At 56.8% G+C, this 15,746-nt stretch overlaps 1 protein-coding gene across 14 annotated transcripts in view; it reads left to right on the top strand.

Moving 5' to 3' along the window:
• SEPTIN9 (septin 9) overlaps positions 1 to 15,746 on the top strand; it is a 174,274-nt gene that overhangs the window by 56,795 nt on the left and 101,733 nt on the right. Inside the window, exon 1 of one of the 14 annotated variants that reach the window (XM_050714358.1) lies at positions 4,489 to 4,949. The exons of 12 other annotated variants lie outside the window; for them this stretch is intronic. In XM_050714358.1, coding sequence (XP_050570315.1) covers positions 4,874 to 4,949 — 76 coding nt within the window. In that variant the 5' untranslated portion in view covers positions 4,489 to 4,873. Of the gene's footprint in view, positions 1 to 4,488; positions 4,950 to 8,299; positions 8,448 to 15,746 lie in introns of those variants that run through there. One more of the 14 variants, XM_035561908.1, reaches the window with a different exon arrangement.

Raw genomic sequence — 15,746 nt, forward strand, 5'->3', positions numbered from 1 at the left:
GTCTGACTGGGGGGGATTGTATTGGTTATAACTTGGGTAGGTCTGGTAGTGTTTGTGGTAAATTGAGAGAGGACAATTGGTGAGATCTGAAGGCCAAGGCCCTGCCATATGCGTGGGCTCACTGCAGGCAGCTGGTCAAGCCGTGGGTGCACCAGGCCTGACAGGTCCCTCTTCCCCCTTTCACTCCCCTAGCCTAAGAGCTCGTTATGGGACCAGTCTTCCACCATTTTCTGTGTCTGTCCTGGCCGCGCTGAGCTCCTGTGGCAGGGCAGGAGGAGGAGCTGAGGGTCCCCTGATCAGCCGGCAGCATCAGCCATGGGGCAGTGAGGAGGCACCCAAATTCTTGTCCAGGTGGAGAGTGGGTTTGGGCAGCACTGCCAAGCCTCCTTGTGCCCCCTTCCCATCCCTGCCTCCTTGTGCCCTCTTCCCATCCCTGCCTGCTGGAGCCAGGGGGACAGGGGAGCTGCTGGTGGTGCTCAGCACTGTGTGGATGCAGGTCACCGCGCCTCAGCATCCTCACTGTGGGGTCTGACAGGGCTTTGTGCTCTCAGGGGGACCGGTGGAGTTCCACGGGCATTTTCAAAGACAAGGAAAAAAGGGGGAAAAGGTTTTTCCCTCATTCCTCTCCTCCTGCCCTCGCTTCCTTCCTCATCTCAGCGCCGTGCGCCGAGCTCCCGGCACTTTGTCCCTGCTGCGCGGAGGAAGCCGAGTGGGCGTGGGGCTGCGGTTGGTGTGGGAATTGTTCTTATCAAGCTGCTTTTCGTCAAGAAAGAATAATAATAATAATAAAATCTGTGGTGGTACCAAGGGAACTCAGGAGGCGCAGCTGCCCCCAAGGCCTGATCTGCGGCTCGTGGTGCTTCCTGAGCCTTGGCTGTGAGTTTTTAGGGTCTTTGTGCTGCGGCAGATTTTGTTGCGTGCCTGAAATATCTCAGAGGAGCCGGGAGAGGCGGCCGGGGGCTGGCGCAGGGAGAGCGAGCTGCCGGACACGGCTCGCTGAGAAGCAGGGGAGAAGTATCAGAAAAGCAAGTTTCCTGCCATTCCCTGGTGTATTTATGACTGGAAAGTTTGGGGTCGGAAAGGTCGTGAGCAGGCAGCAGAAAGCGGCGGTGGCTACAAAAGCCGTTTTCCCAGCTCGTGTGCTGCTCTCTGCGGTGGGGACAGGAGGGCCTGGCCATGCCGTGTAGGCCTGGTGGCCCCGAGTGAGGCAGCGGGATGGCGAGGGGCAGTGGTGGCAGCAGTGGGATGGAGTGGGGCCACCAGGCACAGCCTTGGCACGGGGTGCCCTGGTGTGGCCGCCTTTGGGCATGGGACACGGGTCTGTAGCCGAGTGCATGCACGCAGCCCTGCCAGCTCGCTCCTTCCTGCAAATTCTCCCAAATTAGGGACTGCTGGGAAGCTTTCAGGAACGGAGAGGCCTGTTTCCAAGGGGTTCGATGTGAGGCTGACACTCACCTCCCCCTTTTTGCCTTGCGACCACCGTAGTGCACGCATGGTAGAAATGGCTGGGGGCTCTTCTCTACCTCCAGGAGCAGGCGCCCTGAATCCTCGGAGCCAGTGGCACCCCACAAACAAGCAGGAGGGCTTTGCGAAGGGGAACACGCCGTGCCGTGCGTGTATTGAACTCACCAGGGGGTGAGCAAGGTTTCTGAAGCCTCTTGTTTCCATTAAAATGTCTGTGCTGTCACGCAACCAGGTTTTCGTGCCTGTTTGGTCTTAATATTAAAATGGAGTGGTTAATAATTAATACTTTATTTAATAATTGAAGTAATTAAGTAGGTTTTCTGCTTGGATCCTAAACCACTGCACCTCCCGTTTTCTTAAGAAAGACTAACCTGAAAATAAACGAGGAGAGCAAGGGCACGAGGCTGGGGTTGTTTTCCCTGCGTGAGGCTCAGGCAGATGTGATTCCTGACCCTCTTCCCATTTCCTTCCCATGCAGGCGTCCCCCGACGTTTAATCAACACCAGAGAACCGCGCTTCCCTTCCCAGGCACCGCAGGCTCCCAGCCCTCTCCGCCAGCGTGCTGAGGACCCTGTGGTCCGGCCGGTGGCAGGGGGGGACATCTCTGTCCCCATACGCCTGCTGCCGTGGGCACCGTGCCTCGTTCCTTCCTAGGGCCGGCTGTGCCCTACTTGAAACCTGTTCGGCTTTTTGCCCCCTTGATTTTGTGGAAGTCCTGGTATTACTCCCATTGCTGGCTGTTAAAATCTTCCTCTAATTTCCAGCCCGCAGCTCTTAATGCCCTGTTTATGTCCCAGCCCTGTTTGGGTTTGGATTGTGGTGTGTTTTTTTTTTTTTTTGTTCCCTTGGTAACAGTGATCTTTGCCCGCAACACCTCTTCCCTGCGGCGCATCCGGCGCATCCGTGTGCGATGTTTCCAGCGGTCACGTCCCCTCCCCTCCCAGCCCTCCTTTCTGCCCGCTTTCACTAGTGCTGGGTGGGCAGGATGAGTCAGGACAGAGCATTAGTGATTTCCGCTTTGCTGCTGAAAGTACCTAATTTACTGCATTTTAGGAGCACCCTCGCTTTCTCTGCATCGCGTCAGTGGCTTGCGGCCATGCCGGGACCCCCGGTGCAGCAAGGTCCTTCCCACTGCTTCCCTCTGCTCAGGAGCAAAGACTTTACCAAAAGCCCTTTAGGCACTGACCTTCAGTCCCTCTTCCAGATTTCATCTGTTTCTGTTTTCCAGGCTCCAATGTCATCCAGATTTTATTTATTTATTTATTTATTTTCTGCAGCACCCAGGCTCTGTTTTTGCAGCCATGGTTTCACAGCTCTGTGGCACCAGGGGATGCGATCTGGCTGCGTTTCCTTTATCTAGAAAACCAGTCGGTTGTCCAGCAGTCTCAAATCAGCAAACCCGTTCTGCACTTTTTTAAAGCTTTTCCCATGATCTTAGTTTCCTTCCAGAGGAAGGGAAGTATGACTAGCACTGAAATATGGCTGTCCTCACTGTATTTCCCACTGCTTAGGAAGCAGGAAGGGTCTGAAGTCTTGTGAAGGAGTGTTTTTTGTGACAATTCCTGTGTAATCAGCAGGGCTGGATTTGTGGCGTCATCTACATGAAAGCCTGGGCGGAGGCGATGGGAACCAGTGTCGGGGTTTCCTTCCAGTGTCCCCCCCGTCCCCTGCCAGGCACACTGCCCCTCTCAGGGAGCCCCCCAGCCAGGTCAGCTCTTCCTGTGAGTTTATTACTTGCCAGCTCCCCACTTCTGAGCGATGGATGCTGTGTGCCTCAGTTTCCCCACCTGTAAAATGGTGATCATTGCACCTCTTCCTGGGGGATTGGCAACAAAAATGGTTTTGGGCAGAAGCATAGGAACTCAGAAGCTGCACGAAGCACACGAGTGGAAGGGAAAGTAATTGCAATAGCTTTTTTTAATTTATTTATTTGCTTAGAAAGGTGTGACCTGCCATTCCCTCACTTCCAAAATCTGCCTTGTTTGGGTTGTCATGCCTTTGTTTCTACATGTTATCCTGCATTGATGCTGCCTGTCTGAGAGGAGCTGCTACCAGGGCTGTGCTGTGCTTAGGGACAAAATGATGCCGTGGGGATGTGGGTGGTGGGGGCTGGCACCACGAGAGCCTCCACTTACACATAACACCAACCTGAAAAGGCTGGGAAGGGCATTTCATCCTCCATCGGCAGCAAGGAAAGATATTGGTTTCTCAAAAGAAGCATTAGGTAGTTAATAACAGTATTTAGCTGCTCCTGCCTGGTACTTTTGGTCAGTAAGTCTCCAAGCATTTTATTAGAAGCGACCACAGCTTTAGAGAGCTCTGTTTTCTAATTAAAACAGGAGGAGGAAAAAGAAGATGCTGTGGATGAATTACTTGCTTTTGTGAGCTAGATAATTTGATTCATGCAGCCACAGTGACTCATGCCACCTCGTCTGACCAAGTCTGATGCTCATAACTGCAGCAGATTGTGAGAATGATAAGAGAGCTGCTCAGAAAAACCTCGACTTGTGGGAGGAAGAAAATCTGCCCCAATACCTGCGTTCTTAGCAACCTGCGAGCAGACTGTACAGTGCTGCTCAAAGCTTGTGTGTGGATAGGAAAGTCCCCTTTCTGCCCTCGCCCGTCTTGATGAGGGATCTTGTAATGCCGGTGCCTTCCCTCTCCAAAAAAAATGGCAGTTTTTTCTCCTGTTAGGCTTTTTCTCCTTGTGGTGACTTCGAGGTTTTCTCTGCATTGCTGGAGTTTCACCAGCCTCGGAGAAAGTGGCTGCAGAAGAAAGGTTTGGAGAAAAATATTTAAAAAGTCAGGACGATACCGCTCGTTCCATTAGTGGCAGCACAGGGATGGTGCCACGGGGGCAAGGGTTGAGGTTTCTTGCCAGCTATCGTGGCATCGTGCCGCTTTGAGCTGGGTATCTACAAGTAGATGATCAGCAGATTTTCACAGGCTGTGTTTTCGGGACAGGAAATCACTTCTAGGCCAGCAAAACAGCTTTGCAGGAAGCTTGCTGCTCATCTGAAAAGCAGTGACGGTGGAAGAAGAAGGGCTGAGCAGTCAGTGCCCTCGGTGGCCTGGGTTAGTTAGGAAACTAGGTGCTGTAGTATGGTGAGCAGAGCCACTTACTTCGAACCCTCCTGCAGCCGGTGGTTTGTAAACGGGGATCGTGTCTTGGGCAGCAGTTACTGTGTGGGATGTTCCGGAGGTCCCAGCTAGCAGGGAACTCCAGGTGAGTCCTGTGGTTAATAAACCTGAGTGAGGCCCTTGGCTGTGTCAGCAAGGGAGCAGCAAGCACGAGAGATTTGCACTGAGAACAACACAAGTATACTGTGTTCCGCCCCGTGTTTTAAAAGCAAATCCAAGAACAAACACTTGTGGAAAGTTGGGACAAAGGAACAAGAAAGCTGAATAAATGACTAAGAGGCCAAAGAAAATACCTGCCCCGGAGGACAGAAGGAACAGAACCCGATTCACTTACCAGGAGGAAGGTAGGTGACGTGATCAGTGTGGGAGAGTGTCACCAGCAGGCTCAGGGTCCTTAATCTCCAACATCTGCCAGGCAAGGGCAAAGCAGGGCCTCGCCGAAGCTGAATTGGGATGAGCAGTACCACACGTGCTTCTGAGGTGCTGCTGGGGAGCCCCAGGAAGGAGCTGCAGGGAGATGGATGCTCTGTCCCGTGGGGCTGGGTGCTCTCTTGCCACCTGTAGGGTTGCCTGCCTGTCCAGCACCTCAGCTCAGCACAAGCTTTGGGGTTCAGGGTGTAGCTAGCAAAGCAGAAGATGTGGTATTTGGTTGTTACGTGTGGACTGGACGAGTGAGTGATTTTTTAGTCTTGTAAAGCCTCTGGCAGTGGCTAAATCAGATAGAAGTGCATGAAAATCTCCAGGAGAGAGAAGGATGGGCTTGTGTCCCCCGAAGGAAAGCCTGCTCCTTCACCGCGTAGCAGGTGCTGGAGTTGCGCTCTGCAGGGCGAGTTGCTTACATACCTCCCTGCTTTAAATATTTGCTGTGAGAACTCTGGATATTCCTGCGATTAGTTGTGGTGCTTTTCCATCTTCCTCTCCCCCTCCCAGTGCCTTAGGTGCACATGGGTGCAGTATTTACCCTTCTGGCAGCTGGTTGTAATGAAAATGAACTCTAATAGTCAGGTTATTACTTGACACTTCTTGGGGCCATTCTCCAGCCCTGTTGACTTGCTAAACCTTTATTAGCAGCAGATATTAGATCCAGGGTGATTGCAGAGTGGCACAGCAGCCAAACCAAACTGCCTGAACTCTTCTGCTGGAAAGCTTTGAGCTTCCCCACCGGCATCTTGAGATGGGCAGATGTCACTGACGCTCGCTACACGGGATCAATCAAGCAATATATATATTTTTTTCTAGTGATTTACTTCTTATTGCCTCCAGTGGACCTCAGAAACAGTCCCCATCACCGTGCCACACAGTTCCCCATGGGATGTGGAGCAGAGGGTGCCATCAAGCTCCAAGCAGCAGGCCTGTGCTGAATCTTCTGAGGGTTGTGGGGGGGGGAGACTCTGAACATTAAAAAGTGTGCTCAGTCCTTCCTAACATTAGCCCTATCGTATTTTTTTTTCATTTTTACAGTATTGTTTTTGAGTTTGTCTTGATTAGTTCATTTTTTCCTTTTAAATTCATTCTGGAGCCTTGTGATGAGGGTGCAGCAGGGTCTGGTGATCCTCACCAGCCTCGACAACAGCCCAATGTCGGTAACAGCTCCGGCAAGGGAGTCATCGACGGTTCCTAACAAAGCAGCTTTTACTCCTCTGGTAGCTCAGGCTAAATATCGACAGCTATGTTTTACTCGCTTGGAATGGACTGCGGATGTGACCTGCATGCTAGCATTTGGCAAGAGAAAAACAAACCCACTTTCTTCTGAAAGTCAGTGCCAATGATGCAGGTCAGCCAGCACAGGATCGGGTGTGACGGGGCAATAGCCACTGCTCCTGCGAGCCTGCGAGTTGACGTGAGCATGGCACAGACCTGGGACAGAGAGCTGCAGCCCCCGCTGTGAATCCAGGTTGGTTCTTGGTCTCCTGTAGGAAATCCGGAGCAGGTAGGGCGTCCAGGCAGTGGGACTGTCAGGGAGACTTGCACCGATGTGTTTACGGACAGCATATCATGCGGGGATGTGTTTACATTTCCGTATTTGCAACTGCACGGAGGTGCAAAGTGTGCTCCTCGCTGCACTGTTGTGGTATGTTGGTTCCTGCCATCACCAAGTATGTAAGAAATGAAAGAGCTGAGCACTTTTCTTTGTGAAAGAAGAAGAAAACCACTGCCTCTGCCTTAGAATACCATGCTTCTATTTTAAAGGTGCGTTCTCAAGGCTGGCTGAACAGTTCTCATGTTTTAAAATAATGCCTTTCTGTGTATTAAAACCTCAAGCTATTACCAGTATGTAAAACCTGGCTCAGGAGTGCCTTCTATTCTCCTATTATTATTATTATTATTATTATTATTATTATTATTATTATTTTTAACATGGAATTTCTCGAGTCTGGGAAATCGGTGCTGTTGGTTTCATTTTCTGGTTCACATACACTATTGGAGAGTCTGCGGTGTCTGCAGACTTCTTTGGAGGTGGGAGGGCTGTAAAATTAAAAGTATGACACATGTGATGAAGCCTGCACTTTCTGCAGTAATATACAGTAACAGTACCACGGCTTTGCATAGTATTTCTTTATGGTTCACCCCAGGTGGACTAAAATCCAAGCCCATTAATTGTGCTTTTCCTGTTGATGTGTCTGGACGCATTTTCAGGGGTATCATCACTTTTAAAAGATGTTACAAAAGCGTGGGGTGGGGAGGATAAAAAGAGAGGGTCAAGAGGGCAAAATGTGAATCGACGTGGGAGGGGAGAAACATCCGATGACGAGCAGAGGTGCACAAACCCAAAGAGGGCGAGACGTGGCGTGCAGGCTGATGTGCATGGCTCATGTCAGTGCCTGGAACTGAGGTGTGCCTTGCTGCCCCGGGTCAGAGGGAGATGCTTTTGGTGCTGCCGGGCTCGGGTAGGCCCCGCAGCCTCCCCTGTTGTGTTGGTGCTGATTTACCAGAGCTGCGGATGCGGCTTGGGGTCGGTAGCGCCGGGTGCCTGCTGCTAGTTAGCGCTCTGCTTCGGGTTTGAGAAAGAACAAAGAGGAGGATTGGGAGAGCTGCAGGGGTGGGACTGAGGAGAGCTTAGGGGTGCTTGAGAGCACCCCTGGTGTGACCCAGCAGCTTGGTGCCATCGCTCTTGTGGGGTGGCCTGGGTGGCTCGGCGAGGGTGCCACCGCCTGTGGCAGCCACTGGGGGCTGGGAGGGACCTCTGGAGGATCCCTGCCTAGGGCCAGAAAAGGGGCATCCGGGGTCCTGTTTAGGGCCAGTAAAGGGACTGTAGGAGGAGTCCTATTTAGGGTCAGTAAAGGGACCTTGGGAGGAGCCCTGCTGAGGGCCAGTGGAGGGACCTCCAGAGTCCTGCTTAGCACCAGCAAAGGGACCTCCAGCGTCCTGCTTAGCACCAGCAAAGGGACCTCTGGAGCCCTGCTCCGGACCACCAAAGGCACCTCCAGCAGCCGAAGCCACCCCCTCGCCCCCCCCACCAGCACCCCCCGTGCCCTCCTCCCCACCGGGGCTCTGCGTGTGGGGCAGCCCTGAGACCGTCCCCCCCTTCCCCAGTCCCCCAACCCCGCTCCCTCAGCCCCATTCTCCGGGGGACCCCCCCCCCCCCCGGGGCCCCCTCTGGCCGTGCGGGGCGGGCCGGCCGGGCTGACGGGCGCGGGGAGCAGCCAGTGGGCGGCGCGGGGCGGGCCGGGCCGGGCCGGGCCGGGCCGTGGCAGCGGGCCCGGGGCCGCGGGGAGGCGGCGGCTGCCGCTCGGCCTCCGCCATTCATTCGGCCGCGGGAGGCGGCGGCGGGAGGCAGCGGGGAGGGATGGCCGACCCGGCCGTCAACGCCCAGCTGGAGGGCATCATCTCCGACTTCGAAGGTGGGGGGCCCCGAGGGGAAGCGGGGGCTGGGGGGGAAGGGAAGGGGGGAACGGGTAAAAGTTGGTGGGGGGCGGTGGGTCAGCGGCGTTTTGTAGGGTTTTGAAAAGGTGAGGGTCGGGTGGGAGGACCCGGAGACCTGCCCGGGGTCCCACAGCTTTGCCCGGGACCCCCACAGCCCTACAGGGACACCTTAGCTTTCCCCCGGACCCCCCAGCCCTCCCGGGGTCCCACAGCCCTACTAGGACCCCACAGCTCTGTTGGGGTCCCACAGCCTTACCCGGGACCCTACAGTCCTGTTGGGGTCCCACAGCCCTACCAGGATCCCACAGCCCTCCCCAAGACCCTACAGCCCTATTGGGGTCCCACAGCCCTGCCCGTCCCCATCCCATCCCCTTCGACCCCCCGGAGCCGCAGCAGCTGCCTGGAGCTGCCAGCTGTGCGGGTCCAGCCGTGGGGCTCGGGAGGGCTGCGAAGGGGGAACCGGGACGAGCTCGTGCTCGGCTCTGCCTCGGCTCCGCGGCTTTGTCTGGAGGAGCAGCGCTGCGCCCCGCTGCTGGCTGCTAACGCAGGGTCCTGCGGGACGCTTCGCTTTCCTGCCTTTCCCCGGTTGCTTTCGGTGGGTTTTCAGCCGAGGACACGCGTGTGACGCAGTGAAAAGTTTGTGTATCCCCAGGCGTTGGCCCTGCAGTTGATTCCCAGATTTTGGATGCAAACGCAGCCATAAAGTAGCTGTGCTGTGGGTACTGAATCTGAGTTTCAAAAACGTCCGTAGCAGGAGCTGCCTGCGGCAGAAAGCTTTGGGTTTGTCCTGTGGCACGGCTCCAGCTGCCTGATAGCGTTGCACCGCTCCCCGCTGGGGTATCTCCTTGCAGTCCCCAGCGAGCTGGAGGGGATGATGCTGGTGCCCCGGGCGGCTGCGGCTCTTGCCCAGCGCCTTGGGTTTTCGCGGAAGGGACAAGAAAACAGGCTCGTGGAGGGGGTGCTGCTGCCAGCTGTGTGGGTTAAAGGCAGGCGAGAGGAGAGGGGGGGATTTGTCTGGAGCAGGCATCGAGAGGGCGGTTTGGGGGAGCTCATCTTCCGGAGCGGAGTTGTGGAAAAGCAGCAGCAGCGTCCCTGCACGCATGCACTCCCGCGTCCTGGCAGCGACCCAAGGCGAGCTTCGTGCAGCGGTTTTTAGAAAAAAAGAAAAAAAAAAAAAGAGAAGTCGTAGGGATCTGGGGGCCGCGGTGAAAGCTTGTCCAGGAGCCGCGTGCGTTGCGATAGGCTGAGACAACTTCACCGCCTCCTGGCTAACTCCTTCTTGCCTTCCGTGAAGGAGCAAAGTATTGTTTTTCCTGCTGGGTAGATGAGGAAGCCGAAAGCCCTGCGGTTCCTCTTCCAGGTTGGGCAGGAAACGAGTGGCAGGGCTGGGGTGTCAGCAGGCTGCTCCTGGGCTCTCGGGTGCCCTCGTTCTAAGATGCGGCCGCGTCTGCCTCCTCTTTGTGCGGCCCTGGGCTCTGCCGCAGCGCCGGGGTGGGGGCGGAGGGTTAGCGAGAGGCCGAGGGAAGCCACATCCTGTAGGAAGGCCGGGGCCAACGGGAACTGGGACAGGGAGCAGCCCAAATGTCCGCGGGGTTGTTGCCCCAGGGCTCACGGGGATCTTTGTGACCCTTCTTTGGGGACTGGGGAGCGTCCCCTTGCAGGGCTCCGCACTGCTGATGTGGTTATATCTGTGGTTATACCAGGTCTCCTGCCTGCCCTTGTTGTGTTTAAATCCCCGAGGAAGGAATAATTCCCAGCTCGGATACGGTAAAGGCTCAGCTGGGAGCCCTGGGGCTGCTTACTCCGGGCCATGCACGTTCCTTGGCGAGGCTGAGCCGTGTGTGGTGCCACTCTACGGTGTGCGGTGCCTTGCGGCCCCTGCCCATGCCCAGGGAGAGGCTGAGGAAACAACAGCTCTGTGCAGCTGCAGCCAAAAAAAGGTCTGCCCTTGCCCTTGAGCAGGGATCCGGGGACTGTTTCACAGTTTGGTTAGTTCTCTGGGCTGCACAGCAGCATCCCTACAACAGGGCAATTAATGACTGCCGGGGGGCGTATCTCAGCCTGTGGCTGAGCAGCCAAAAACGCCACGAAACACCAGGTCAGCCGGCAGCCAGAGCCCCCTTGGCTCTTGCCAGTCACACACCACTGCCTCCCGACCCACCGGGGTTGCTCCTGCCGCCCTTCCTCCTCGCGGCTCTGCGCGGTGTAGGACCGCTGGGCTCCAGCGGGTTTGGGGCTTGGCTGCCGTCGCCCCCAGCTCTGTGGGGGATGCAGGGGCCTTTTCGGAGAAGGGAAGAGTACCAAATACTCATAGTTTAGCAGGCTGCGTGCTGCGTGCCCGGCGCTGCGGTGGGGACAGCCACATCCAGGCAGCAGCGTGCCCACCTCGTGCTGAGCCTGCAGGCACCGCAGGGGAGCCCTAACCCCGCTCGTTTCGCTGGCAAGGGCTTCCCCGCCTTCAGCTGGGGGAGAGCAGCATTAGGTCTGCGGTTTGCCAAGCTTTGCAGGACGTAAGTTACGGGTTTATAGATTTTGGCAGGTCTTCGGCAGCGCCGCTGGTTCAGCCGCGGTTGTGCCAGGACTTCCCAAGCTCGCCTCTGCTGGGGCTGCAGGAGCCTGCCGCAGCGGGTCAAGGTGGGTGGTGGGACGTGGGCAGTGTGAGCATCGTGTGAAGCCCAAATCATCCTGATCCTGCTCAGGGTGAGCAATTCTGCAGCGTCGGTGTCCTCCGTGTTCAGCTGGGGGCCCTCGTTGTGGGACTGGAGAGGGGAGGATGCTCCCCTCGCTGCTGTTGGTTGCTTGTGGTGATGCAGGGAGATAACTCCACGGTGCGGGCCTCCTGCTTCCTGCTACGAAGTTAAAAGCAGCGTGTGCGTGTGGCCTGCTGTAAGGGGGAGAAGAGATGAGCTGCTCTCTCGGGAGCAAGGCTGCGGCTGAGGCTCCAGTGTGCTGGAAAGTGCTGATGGCGCTGGCAGCGGCGACGCTGAGCGCTCTTTGCCAGTGCTGTGGGTTAGCACCAGGCTCCTGGCTGTGTGACGAGGCTGAAGCACAAAGTTTCCCAGGAGATGCAAGCTGTGAGTGGCGGTCGGTGCCGAGCGGGGCTGTCGGTGCAGAAATCGCCGGGTAGCGTGGCGGGGTCAGATGCGACTTCCAGGGCTAGAGCCTGGGCTCGCAGCTCCGCTCCAGCAGAAACCGCCAGACAGCCTTCATCCACAGCGGTTAAGCCCCTGGGGAGCTTTCCCTGACTTACTCGTTCCCCTTGGCCCAACTCCGTGGATCTTGTGAAATCTGGGATAACGTTAGGAAGCCGAACCCCAAGCAGCCGGCGAGTGACGGGCTCGCTGGTGCCCAAACCTTGGCGTTGTGGGGCTGAGGGCACGGGGCTCCCAGCCCGCCAGCACGCCTCATTGCTGCTGGAAGGCTTCTCTCATCATCACTTTTGTTTTTCCTTCTCCGCTGTTGGCACCTTCCCCTCGGGTACACGCTTCTCGTGCTGCCCGGCGAGCGCTGTTTCTAGTATTTCAGCCACAGGCTTTGTCTCAATGAGGTCTTGAGTTGGGCTAAGTTACGTTGTGGTTTTGGGGGTCATTAAAGACTAAAAGAGGCGGCCGGGTTGCTTGCAGAAATCGCCTTTTCTATGCCCGTGAATCTCACGGGCTCGTCCTTAGGGCTCTCCCGAGCAGAGATGCGGGTGGCTCGGGGGGCTGGCTCGAGGCTGGCGTCCCTGCTGCTCCCGGCGGCAGCTGCTGCCCGTGGAGGGCTCAGCCCCGCTGCTAATCTTAGCAGCAGCCCGCCGGAGGGATGGTCACGGTGTTATGTGGGTGAAGTGCCTCAAATTCAATACGGAGAAAGGCCCCGGAGCGGGGCTGGCTCGTGTTTCCCTCAGCGCCTCCCTGGATCCAGGCTCCTCCGTCCCTCCCGCGGGGGTTTTGTAGGCTCGGCTCTCGCCAGGGCTCGGAGGCGAGGGGCTGGGCTGGGGGCCGGGCTGCGTGACTCACGGCCCCGGGTGTGCGGAGGCTCAATGCCTGGAAAAGGAAATGCAAAAAGATCTTTGAGATTACATCGCGGATCATCGCAACCCGGGGAGCGAAGCGAAGCTCCTGGACTCCAGTTGTTGCGTTTCCTGGGCCATCCCAAAAAAAGCTCATCCTGCAGCCGGTGCATCCGATGCTTCTTACCACCAGAGTGGTGCAGTTAGGGCTGGCACCGCTCTCGCAGCTGGTTGATCAGTTGTGTCCTGCTCTGAGACAGCCACCGCCTCCGACAGTCCCGAAGATGAGCTTCACAGACACTTCCGAGCCCGAGACAAGAGGACGGGCTGGCCGGGAGCTTTCTGCCAAATCAGCCCGTGGGGGAGAGGCAGGAGCTGGGGAAGGTGCCGGTGGGAAGGCAGGAGCTGTGTCTCCTCCAGAGGAACTGGCCTTTCACGTGCCAAGTGGAAAAACTGCATCTGCCTGGATACAGCAGCGGAGACCTGCAGTTGTGGCTTGTTTTCTTTTTTCCCCGTGTATATTTAGTTTCTTGGGAATACAGAGGCTGTGAGGGAGTGGGAACGGGAAGAACAGGACGTGGATCTCTCCATCCACGTGAGTGGGGCTCTGGGGATAGCCTCTGGCCCCGGTTAGGATGTAGGATCGTCCAGAGGTCGTTGTTTATAGCCATCTTATGCAACGAGGGCTGGGCTGCGTGTCCTCGGGGACGGGCAACCACCGCAGCGTGGAGCAGAGCGTCCTTGGCGCCGTGTCAGCGCGGAGCGTTTCCAGCGTTGGCTGGTAGGGGCGAGCTCCTGCTGCCCGTCTGAGATGTGTCTTGGGCAAAGCGAGCACGGTGTCGCAGTAATTGGAAAGGAACCTTTCAAAGTGGCTGGAGGGAAGGGTCTTTGTGCCAGGGCCAGGATAAGTGCTTTGGCTGCACAGCATTGCTGGTGCCTGGAGGGAAGTCAAGGTTTGGAGCACGTCTACCGAGTGCTCGCTGGTCGCTGGGATCTTGATAGCATCTTTCCCTGAGCTAAAGGCTCACCTAAAACGTAGTCGTTCTGCTCTGCTCCTTGGTACCTCCCATTGGTGGTTTATGGCAGCAGTGAGGGGGGAGCGCTCCTGGAGTGCTCTGGGTCACGCTGTTGTGTCCAAGGGACCACGTCCACATCTCTTGGCTAACAAATGCCAGCAAACCTGCTGCTGAGCGAGCATCCTGACGCCTCCGGGTGCCCTGCGGCCCCGCTGCCTGCTGCTGGTTCCATTTCTGCTTTGCAGCCCTTCCATGCAGGGAGCCCCTCAACCCTTTTCCCAGGAGCCAGACCCCAGACAGCAGCCACGAGAGCCTGCACTGGGACTTGTCATAAATCCGAAGGCAATAACAGAGGCTTCAGAGCCCATAATCACCCCAGATATTCACGTTTCTAGCTCTGATATTTGATATTTAAGGCGCTGTCTTTCTGCAGTGCCATTACATAGGCTCTTCCCCTTCCCCTCCCTCCCTCCTCGTGCTGCACTGAGCCCTGCAGGGCACCTCCTGGCCGTCAGGGCTGGGCCGGGGAGGCAGCAGTGATGCTGAGTCCTGGTTAAGCTCGTTTGGAGCCCACAAAGCGAGCCCATGGGTCTGAGGCTGCTTGCTGATGGGGACGTGTCTTTTTGGTGGGGGCAGTGTCCATCAGGGGCCTCTTTATGGGGCAGGGCCGGGTTGCACCGCCGTGTCAAACTTTGGCACAGGGCTGGGGTTGTGTCCTGGCCACCTCTTGTTCCACACTTACAGGGTGCCCTTTGGTGCTGGCACCCCTCTGCTTTGTTTGTGGGGGCACGGCACCCACCCGCTGTGCCGCTGAGCCCTCCCTGCCCCAAAGGGCAGCGGTGAGGAGCAGCCCTCGGGCGGTGACCATGTGCCTCGTTGTCCTCGGCTCGTTCCAAAAAGCTTCATCCCCCCCGATGAAGGAGAGCTCTCAGCTCCCGACGCCGTGGCTCAGGCTTTTACTGTGATCGCTTCTGCGAGGCTGTTGGAGGGCGCTCAGCCCTCGGGGCTCCTGGGGACACCTCGGAGCGGGGACCACGGGTCCCTCCGGGCCGGCTCGTGGCTGGTCTGGTGGCAGTGCCGCCTGTCCCCTGAGTCCCCCAGCGCTGCGACAGAGGCCCTGGTGGCGGCACCCGAGTTAAGTTGTGTTGGCCTGGGGACATCTCCACGAGGTGCTGCTGCTCCTCGGGTGGCCCTGCAGCCAACGGCCGGCACCCAGGGGTGGTCTTGGTGTCGGCAGCACCAACACCGGGGAGTTCTTCGTTGTTATTTGGGCGAAGCTGCCGTGGGTCGGTAGTTCGGGGGTACCTGCGCTCGCAGGTTGGTTCCTTGGGGTCAGCAGGAAGGGAGCTGTGTCTGCAGTTACCTCTGGTGGAGGTGGCCCCCTCCTCTAACCATTTTTGCTGATTTTTTGCTTTTCTGTCGCATTTTAACCAGCGTGTTGCAACTCCGCCCGCCGGAGCACATTATCAAGCTGAGATTTAATCACCTAATGATTTAATCAGTTTAATCACCCAGCGCCCTGTCCCCGAGGCTCGTTGCCCACCTGAGTCACTCCTGATGTCCCCTCTGTGTGCCTGGCCGGGACCGTGACTCATCCCCAGCCGTGTCTGGCAGAGCCTCTGACGCCACTCAGTGCTTTTGGCTTCCTCAAGGCAGCTGTGCAGGGCCCTGCTTGCTCTTAACCCTTTGCAGCGTTGGTGCCCTGCACGCCAGCGCCGAAGCTGGCGGTGGTCTGGGGGCTGCAGGACCATCTGCATCACGATTTGGCCCTCTGGGCAATAATTGCAAAGCATTTTAGAAATCCCGGCGGATCAAACCAAAGCCGCAGTCCCCTGGGAGCCAGGGAGGATTTATTTCCCTCTTCCCTCTCCCCTCCTGAAAGGAAACTGGAGCACGGACCGGAGGCAAAAGCTGTGCGGAGAGCCAGTAATGCGATCTGTGGGGCTGGATGCCCTGTTCTGCGCGGGGTTGTCTGTGCGAAGCCGAAATATTCGTTTCATAAGGGAAGTCAAATAGCTGGTCAGATCTGGAAGCATTTTGCTGAGGGTTAGTGGTTACATAAAACAGAGTGCAACGGAGAATCAAAGCTAAAAACCTTTCTAGAGCTCCCTTATAGGGACTGGAAATCTGGGATTTTGACTTAATCTGAGTGTGGATTATTATTTTTTTTTTCTATTCTTAGTTCCAACTTTGCTCTTGCGTGCTGATAAATGGCTGGGCCTGCTGCATCGCTCTCTGAGGCTTTGTAATTTGCTGAACAGGAGTGAAAT

This window comes from Cygnus atratus, chromosome 18 (assembly GCF_013377495.2).
Source record: "Cygnus atratus isolate AKBS03 ecotype Queensland, Australia chromosome 18, CAtr_DNAZoo_HiC_assembly, whole genome shotgun sequence".
NCBI classification, from domain to species: Eukaryota; Metazoa; Chordata; class Aves; order Anseriformes; family Anatidae; genus Cygnus; species Cygnus atratus.